The sequence below is a fragment of the Podarcis muralis genome, chromosome 13, assembly GCF_964188315.1.
Source record: "Podarcis muralis chromosome 13, rPodMur119.hap1.1, whole genome shotgun sequence".
In the NCBI taxonomy this organism is placed as follows: Eukaryota; Metazoa; Chordata; class Lepidosauria; order Squamata; family Lacertidae; genus Podarcis; species Podarcis muralis.
The window spans coordinates 8,197,837-8,207,782 of record NC_135667.1 but is presented as its reverse complement, the minus strand read 5'-3'; the positions used below and the strand labels follow the sequence as shown (position 1 = coordinate 8,207,782).

General features: G+C 39.7%; 1 protein-coding gene across 1 annotated transcript; it reads left to right on the top strand.

The window, feature by feature from the left end:
• The first annotated feature begins 2,710 nt into the window (after positions 1-2,710).
• On the top strand, positions 2,711-9,459 carry LOC114608059 (vomeronasal type-2 receptor 116-like). The gene is made up of 4 exons (XM_077917972.1): positions 2,711-3,001; positions 4,866-5,093; positions 7,687-7,813; positions 8,558-9,459. Exons 1-4 carry the CDS (start codon positions 2,711-2,713, stop codon positions 9,457-9,459), a joined length of 1,548 nt encoding a protein of 515 aa, XP_077774098.1.
• Positions 9,460-9,946: the final 487 nt, after the last annotated feature.

Genomic DNA, 9,946 nt, shown 5'->3' with positions numbered 1-9,946 from the left:
GTCTCAGCTGATCCGCTGGCTGCTTGAGCGCGCTGGGGACGAGAGGGCACGGGATGAGGGAGAGGGGGAAATGCATGTCTCCCAGCGTCTCCCCTGATCCGCTGGCTGCTTGAGCGCGCTGGGGACAGGAGGGCATAGGATGAGGGAGAGGGGGAAATTATGCAGGATAGACAGGATAGGTTTGAGCACATGAGCAGGACTTGGATTGCAGGGGATTCGCCATTAGCTGTGTAAAGCAGCAAAGAGGGAGAGAAGGAGCAAAACGGGAGAGAGGAGCTGCTTACACTGCTGTAAGCGGCTGCTGTCCGGTTGGCTCCTTTAAAGCAACAGTGCTCTTTCCCTCCCTCCTCCCCGCTCAGCTCCCGGAAAAGCTCCTTCTCCACACACCCCACACTGGTTCCTTCTGCCCTTAAACCCATCGCCTGCATTATTAGCAGCATCCTTCTCCACACCCCCCATGCGTGTTCCTTGTCCCTTGAGTGCTTTTCCTTCCCTCCCCACTTAAAACGTGGTTACAAAGTATGGATCCACATGGATCCTCAGGATTTTTGCATTGGGCTACCCCAAACTCACCGTCAGATCACATGTCTGTGGCCACAGCATGAAGCACAAAAATCATACATCCACTGTTTCGTTTAGAATTTTTTTTTCTTGTTTTCCTCCTCTAAAAAGTACATGCGTGTTATGGTCTGGTGCGTGTAATAGAGCGAAAAATACGGTAAGTAAACTGTCAATAAACAGCCAGGAAAGGGATTATAATAACGAACCTCTGAACCTTGAGGAGATAGGAGTAGTGGCAAGAGGCAGCCAGGGCTCTCAATTTTCTTCCTCTCATTTTGTATTTTTTTCATATTATTTGTCTGACTTGAAATCAGAGTGTTGGAAATCTCACCTATCTGCCAAAGCATGTTTTTATACTGCTTTGATTTTAAAATAAGGTGTGCCAATCTCTCTTGTGCTCTGTTGATAGAGCCAGGTATCATACTATCTAGTTTGCTTAAGTCATTCTGTAGGTACTGATAGGCAAAGAGCACCCAAATTTGCAGAGAAGCTTGTCTACTAGGATGCTGTGGTCATTCGCTTTGATTTTTCTTCTGCCTCATGTTTTGTGCAAAGCAGCTATGAGGTGCCCTGGGACTGATACATTTCCTGTTCCACATGAGTGGTACCAGTCAGGTGGTCTCATCGTTGGTGGGATTGCTTCTCAGTTCCATTATTCCATCATGGAAGAAGGCTTCATGGAAAACCCTTCACAGAATCTGTTTAACCATGATCCACAGTAAGAGTTTCTCTCCCTTCTCATTTTTGCGATTAATCCTTCCAGTATTTTATTTATTTATTTATTTAGTATTGCGTATTCTCCTAAAGTGACTCGCAGTAAATAGTGGCTTTGCTCTATGTGATAATGAGAATACTCTCTATTTTGAAAAGCAATGTGGAAAAAGGGAGGGAGACTTTGTATGTCTTGTTTTAACTCCACCAACTAGGACCAGCAAGAGGGGGATGGAAGGGTTCCTGCTGTGCATGTTCTTGGGGCACCTAATCTGCAAGTGTCTAATCTTCCTAGAACAAATGACATGAATCAGACACCGTTTGAGTCTGCTTTGTGAGATATTGACCTGTTTCAATATATTTCATTCATCTATGAAGTCACACCTGGCACTGGCTGATAAGTGAAATACAGAAATCTAGAAATTTTAACAAAATTGTAATGTGTGTTGTGAGTCTGCTAAACTGATTGTAGCAACAGCAAGTTGATGGGAAATTAATTCCTTTCCCAAGCCTTGGGCGATAATAAAAAGGTATGAGCTTTACTGTAGTTCGCATGAGGTATAAATAATAAATATTCCACTAAAAAAAACTCTTAGAGCATGCTACTTGCACTTATTTGCATGCACTAATATGGATGTTTCCTTCATTCTAATACTCAAAATTCCAATTTTTGGTTGGAATTAAAATACTTCAATAACATGAATTTGTATTCCAAAATTTTTGTCTTCTCCATCTTCCTTGAACTACAAATGAAAGTTTGAAAAATCACTGAATCCTGTGGAGATTTTGTGGTTTAACAACACAGCCATTAAATTAATAAAATATAGAGCAATAAATTCTGTATGCATTACTGACCATGGTATAGTGATAGAGAAGTGAAGATAAGTCTAGAGGAGTTAGTTTATTTTTCTATGAAGTTTAAAATTGAATGTATTTGATAATGGTGATGGAAAGCTGAAGAACCTTAAAATTGTGATTAAGAGAAAACATTCCATTCCCTTTTTCTATGTCGGTCTTACACAGCAATCTAAGAGGTATCTTCTGGTATACTAAAAGTGAATGATTGCACCTAAATGAAGTCTTCAATCTAATACAAAAATACTCGGAAGTTATTCCCATTGAAGTCTCCTTCATGGCCAGTTTGAGTACAAAGAGAAAGAGGTGGACATTGTTTTAGTCTTTTTTGGGAGGGAAGAGATATTAAAGATCAAACAAGAGCTAACTAAAAGATGGTCAAAGTAATATAGGAAAGAAATAGTGAGTGATACATTTTATTTGGGCTGAAGAGTTTGATATTTATTATTTTAGAAAAACCAAAAAAGTTAACAAGGCTATACGTCAATATGTATCAGTTAGAGACAGAAATGGCAATTTGTATCATCTACTTCCTGCATTGTAGAACTCTTCTCTGAAATTTTAAACTAACCTCGTTTGCAGCATGATGACAAAGTTCTACCAGCACATCCTTGCCTTGGCATTTGCGGTAAAAGAGATAAATGAGAATCCCAACCTCTTGCCCAATGTCACACTGGGGTTCCACATCTACGACAGCTATTACAATGCAAGGATTACATATCGTAACACTCTGGACCTGCTCTTTGAAATGCATAGATTTGCTCCCAACTACAAATGTGACTCACAGAGAAACCTCATAGCAGTAATTAGAGGACTTAGCTCTGATACCTCCTTCCATTTGGCTGATACCTTAAGCCTCTACAAAATTCCACAGGTAGGTTGATGAGTAGGGAGATGAATTATTGTTCCACAAATCACACTCTTTCGTTACCATTCTGAAAGTGGTCTTAATATTCAGGAAGTGAATATGACTTATGCTGAAGCATTACGAGCTGGAATGTCTATCTACGTAGATTACTCCTTACCAGTAGAAATTGCTACACTAATGAAAGTCTGAGTCAAGCAGGCAGCAGGCAGCACCTTGGACACTTCCAACACCAACACCCTATGGCACATATCAACTGCAAGAGAAGTTGTCTCTGCAAGGAGGCAGGAACATCTAAAGTCTTAGAAAGCTGAGGATAGACTATGCCTCCTTGGAGAGCCTTGGCAACTGATTAAAGGGTCCTAATTTACTTTGCACTATTGGACATCTGCATGGTGATAGTTCTCCTGCCATGGAAACAGTACATTTTAAGACAAGTCTACTGCCATGCACTCTATTGTCCCATTCAAATATCTTGACAAATCAATCTCCTTTGAAGAGTCCGCAGAAAGCCTGCTTGCAAGGAGCGTATGATTTCCCACCATGCATGTACCCTGGCATCCACACAACACCCCCCCCCCAAACACACACACAACACCTTAAACATGCAACCCACAGCTCTTCAATACTTAAGTATCACCACAACTCTAGAAAATGGAAGCATCCTAAAACTGGAAGCATCCATCAATTTAACTGTCTGGAAAACTACCAGTTCTGTCAACAAACATTTGTTGAATGAACAGCCAAATGTTAAAAGTAATTGCTTATACTTATCTTCATAATGTCTGGTCTTTCCCCCTTGTTAGCTTGCATATGGCTCATTTCCGCAAGAGGAGAGTGATATAGATCACTTGCTTTCCTTTTACCGCATGGTGCCCAATGAAGCTCATCAATATATGGCGATTATCAGCTTGCTTCAGCATTTTGGATGGACATGGGTTGGACTCTTTGTTATGGATGATGAAGGAGGAGAAAATTTCTTGCAGGCCTTGGAGCCCATGCTTTACCAGCACGGGATCTGTTCAGCCTTTACACAAAGAATGGAAAAAGTAGCTCATTTCGATAAATTGGATGAACTTTTTGACATACTTGAAAGTTATTATGTGTGTCTCACAAATGACAAAGCCAATGCATTCATCGTCTATGGAGATTCTCAGACATTGACCTGGCTGAAATTTCTTATATTTCTACGAGATCCTGCAAATAAGGAAATCAAATCAATTACAAAGGTGTGGATAATGACAACGCAAATTGATTTTGTATTATTGAATTATCAAAAGTCTTGGGATCTTGAGCTCTTTCAAGGTGCCATTTCCTTCACCATTCACTCAAAAGAGCTTCTCAATTTCCATGAATTTCTTCAGATCATAAAACCTTACTGGAACCCAGCAGATGGTTTTCTCAAGGACTTCTGGGAGCAAGCATTTGACTGTACATTTCCAGATCTCCTCATGCAAGATACTGAAACTTGTACAGGGGAGGAGAAGTTAGAGTGTCTTCCTGGGCACCTGTTTGAAATGGGCATGACTGGCCACAGCTACAATATCTACAATGCTGTCTTTGTTGTGGCTCATGCTTTGCATGCTGTTTATTCATACAGATCAAAGCAAAGAGCAGGAGACAAAAGGTTTGAACTTCAAGATCTGCAGCCTTGGCAGGTAACAAGTTGCAAACAAAATATTATTACTCCAAGGTCAGACATCAAGTGATAACATTTTGTGAGTGCACCCTTTCCTGTATATTTATATACAGAATATATCTATCTGTTGCTTTGTTATAACTTTTCCATATACTATATGAAAATAGCTGATTGTTGATACTTGGTCTTCATTATATATATTTTCCTTCTTTTTCCCTTTTCTCTTTGAATCAGCTCCACTATTTTCTGCAAGGCATTTTATTTAACAACTCAGCAGGAGAAACAATGTCCTTTAATGACAAAAGGGAACTGAGAGGTGGATTTGACATCACGAACATGATCACATTCCCAAACAAGTCCTTCCTTCAAATGAAAGTTGGATGTGTTAATCCTTATGCTCTTGAAGGAAAAACATTCATTTTTCATGAAGATGTGATTGTGTGGCACAGAGGTTTTAATCAGGTCTGCATTCTAGGGTTCCTTCTGGTTCTCACTGTTCTTATGATGTGTTATTTGGGTGTCGGAAATTCTGTTCTTTCTATCTGATATGGCCAAGGAAAAATGTGGCTGCCGAGCACATTCAAAATTGATTCTACTCAGAAGTGCCAATGAAAAAAACCCAGTACATTTTTGTATAAATATATCTTCAATATACATAAAGCAAAGCCTTGGAGTATATAAATGAAATACTACATAGGAGCACATTCGGTAATCTCTTTTTTTATTGTATGGAGACAATAACTCGGTAATAGAAAACATATTGCTGGGTAAAGTCCCAGGTTCAATCCATTGCATCTCCAGGCAGGATTAAAAATAAATACTGGTTTGTTGTTTGGACCAAGAACCATACTTGGCACAAGGCAGCTGTCTCAACAATGAACCCTCAAATTTGGGACTCCCTGCTAATCTATGCCAAAGTTTTTCAATTGTTTTGCAGCATTTTGCAGAACAAACTGCATTTGGGAGAGGTCTCAAACCGTGTGGCTTACCTGCCAAACTTGGGGCCCTACCAGTCACCCCAATCCACTAATGAAAAACTTTGGCACAGGTTTGGAGTGAATTGAATAATATTGGATTTGGGGTGACCAGAATAGCACCATGTTGGGGAAGTCAGACACTATTTGGGGGCACCTCAGAATGTGAGTTATTTTCTGCAAAATGATTGCAAAGTTTGCAATAGGTTAGGAGGGGATCCCAAATAATGGGATTCATAGTTAACACAGCTGCATAATGCAGCTCTTTCATACAGTGGTACCTTGAGTTACAGACGCTTCAGGTTACAGACTCTGCTAACCCAGAAATATTACCTCGGGTTAAGAACTTTGCTTCAGGATGAGAACAGAAATCATGCAGCAGCAGCGCAATGGCAGCAGGAGGCCTCATTAGCTATAGTGGTGCTTCAGGTTAAGAACAGTTTCAGGTTAAGAACAGATCTCCAGTGGAAGGGTTTGACAATGCTTTTGGTTGGCATGCATATCTGTGGTATGACAAGGCAAAGGTTCATAAAATGTTCAAAAACCATATTGTCAGAAAAGCAATATTTATGGTCTGGACAAAATACAAAGACTTATTAGAAGGTAAGACCCCGAGGTGGCTTTCACCAGCAGAGGCCAAGGCCTGGAAAAAACCCAATATGGAGGTTGGTTGGCCGAAATATGGGGAAATCATAGAAAAAGTTGGAGAAAATTGGAGGCTGCAGAGTTATGAAAAATTAAAGAACAAGGTGAAAAATTGGTTCCATTATGCTCAAATACAAGAGGTTTTTAAGTTGGATAAAAAAACAGGCTTCCAGGTGGAAAAATCGAAACTAGAGACAGAATTGTTAGAACCAAAGACTAAAGTACTTTCGAGAATGTATAACTTGCTGCTTAAATGGAACACTCAGGATGAGACAGTCAAATCAGCAATGATAAAATGGGCTCAGGACATTGGGTACAACATTATGTTTGAAGACTGGGAAAGGTTATGGACCACTGGTATGAAATTCACGGCATGTAATGCCTTGAAAGAGAATATTATGAAAATGATATACAGGTGGTACATGACCCCAGTCAAACTTGCTAAGATATATCATTTGTCTGATAATAAATGTTGGAAATGTAAGGGGGCTGAAGGGACATTATTTCACCTCTGGTGGACTTGCCCAAATGTGAAGGTCTTCTGGGAAATGATTCACAATGAGTTAAAAAAGGTGTTTAAATACACCTTTCCTAAGAAACCAGACGCCTTTCTCCTGGCCATTGTCGGCCAGAAGGTGCTAAAGAAGGACAGAACTTTTTATATGTATGCAACAACAGCAGCAAGAATACTAATTGCAAAATATTGGAAGACACAAGATTTGCCCACACTGGAAGAGTGGCAGACGCAGTTGATGGACTACATGGAATTGGCCGAAATGACTGGCAGAATCCGAGATTTGGGAGAAGAAACAATTGAAGAGGATTGGAAAAAATTTAAAGACTATCTACAAAAATATTATAAGTTATATGAATGTTAAGAGTTTGCATGATTTAGAAAATTTAGCTTCAGCAACAAGACTCGGTGATATGGAAACTAAGTTATAATTATGAAAGGACTAATGTTTAAAGTAACATCATATTTATTTTAAGATAAAGTAATCAGATAAGTATCTTAAACATAAAGTATAACTATTTGAAAGTACAAAGGAATGCATGAAACAAGGTAATAATTTGCTGATATCTTTATTGTAAAGAATGCAGGGTGAGGGAGATGTGGGGAAGTCCAGTTGGTTATGAGAAAACATTCTGGAAAGATGGTTTTCTTTTGTTTTTCTTTCTTTTTCTTTTTTCTTTTTCTATTACTGTTATTTTTCTATGCTGACTGTATACTCTATCTGGAAAAAAGCAATAAAAATATTTTTAAAAAATAAAAATAATAATAATAAAAAAAGAACAGATCTCCAGAACGAGTTAAGTTCTTGACCCAAGGTACCAGTGTATTAAACTTATTTTGCTGAGTGGTGAACTTCATTTATAGAAGTCAAATAAACAACCAGTTTCTTTGATCTCCTAAACTGCTTTTCTGCTATGGATAGGTGATTCCCATTTCTCTGTGTAATGACCACTGCCAACCTGGCAATCAGAAGAAAAAGAAAGAAGGAGAAAAGTTTTGCTGCTATGGCTGTGCTCCATGTTCAGAAGGGGAAATTTCAAACCACGATGGTAAGTTATGTAGCACTCACATATTTCTTCCTCCAAGGAAGCCTAGACATTTGAGGGGGATATTTTAGAGCAAAAAAACAATATGATAAAAAAATAGATAAAATTGTTCAATGGATGGGGAAAGTAGGATAAAAATGACACTAGATCTCAGGGGTATCCAAGGAAATTGAGTGTTGGATAATTTAGAACAGGCACAGGAAAATTAAGCTCTTCAGCAAGTACAAGCTGTGGAATTTGTTCCCTCAAGAGGCAGTGATGGGCACAAATTTTGAAGGCCTCAGGGGAGGATTAGACAAACTCATGGAGAATATCAATGGCTATGATCTATGATGGCTTTGCTGTGCCTCCATGGACAGAAGCTGAATTCTTCCAAATACGAGTTGCTGGGAAGTGTGGGGGTCGGGGAAGACTTCTGTTTCACTCAGGTCCTGCTTGCAGGCTTCCCATAGGTATCTGGTTGGCCACTGTGAAATCAGGAAGCTGGATGAGATGGGTCATTGGCCAGATCCAGCTGGCTCTTATGTTCTTATCCGAAAGGGGAAATAAATTAGAAAGCAAAATACTGTTGAAAAGTAAGAAGGGAATCAGTATAATGGCTTTCAGAATAAGTAAGATCAAAGCATTTACATCTGAACATTAAAATACATAGAACCAATAGCTTTAATTTCATGTCAGTGAAGCAGTCACATAGAAGACAAAGTACTGTTCAAGCACTATTGAAATTTGACCTTGTTTATTTTTCAGATATGAATGACTGCTTCAGATGCCCAAAAGCTCAGTATCCAAACAAGAACAAAACTGCCTGCATTGAGAAAACGATGACCTTCCTTTCTTACGAAGAACCTTTGGGGATCAGTTTAGCATCAGTTGCCCTTTCTTTCTTCCTCATCACAGCTTTGGTGCTAGGAATATTCATTAAGTACAGAGACACTCCCATAGTCAAAGCCAACAACCGGTACCTCACCTACTCTCTCCTTGTCTCTCTCCTGCTCTGCTTCCTCTCTTCATTGTTATTTCTGGGTGAACCTAGCACAGTCTCCTGCCTCCTCCGGCAACCAACGTTTGGCATCATCTTCTCTGTAGCCGTTTCTTGTGTGTTGGCCAAAACTATCACTGTAGTTCTAGCTTTCATGGCCACCAAGCCAGGGTCCAGGATGAGGAAGTGGGTAGGGAAAAGACTGGCCTACTCAGTTGTGATTCCCTGTTCTCTTATTCAATCAACTATCTGTACTGTGTGGTTAATGACATGTCCACCATTCCCTGATTTGGACATGCACTCTTTAACAGAAGAAATCATTGTGCAATGTAATGAAGGCTCAGTCACCATGTTCTACTGTGTCCTGGGCTACATGGGCCTCTTGGCCATTGCCAGCTTCATTGCCGCATTTGCGGCCCGCAAGTTACCTGACAGTTTTAATGAAGCCAAGTTCATTACTTTCAGCATGTTGCTCTTTTGCAGTGTTTGGCTGTCTTTTTTTCCAGCCTACCTGAGCACAAGTGGAAAATACATGGTGGCTGTGGAGATCTTTTCCATCTTGGCCTCCAGTGCTGGGTTATTGGGCTGCATCTTTGCCCCTAAATGCTACATCATCATTCTGAGGCCAGAACTGAACAACAAAGAACAACTTATTAGAAAAAAGAGTTAAATAATTGTTTTCCCCCTCACTTCTGTAAATTTTAAATATGTGATAGTGTGTGTGTGTATTCTAGTAGCAAAAGTACTTGAGATCACTTTTTTGCCACTTGTTTAATTTTATTTTATATACCAAGTCCCAGTAACCAAATGCTTTTCATACAAAATTCACGTATACTTACTTGAGTACAGTGGTACCTCTGGTTATGTACTTAATTGGTTCCAGAGGTCCGTTCTTAACCTGAAACTGTTCTTAACCTGAAGTACCACTTTAGCTAATGGGGCCTCCTGCTGCTGCCGCACCACTACTGCACGATTTCTGTTCTCATCCTGAAGCGAAGTTCTTAACCTGAGATACTATTTCTGCGTTAGTGGAGTCTGTAACCTGAAGCGTATTTAACCCAAGGTGCCACTGTAATTTGTACCCAAAGCTTGTGATATGCACCACAGATATCCAAACCATTGGAACTGTGTTTTGTACTGTAAACAAATAAGCAAAT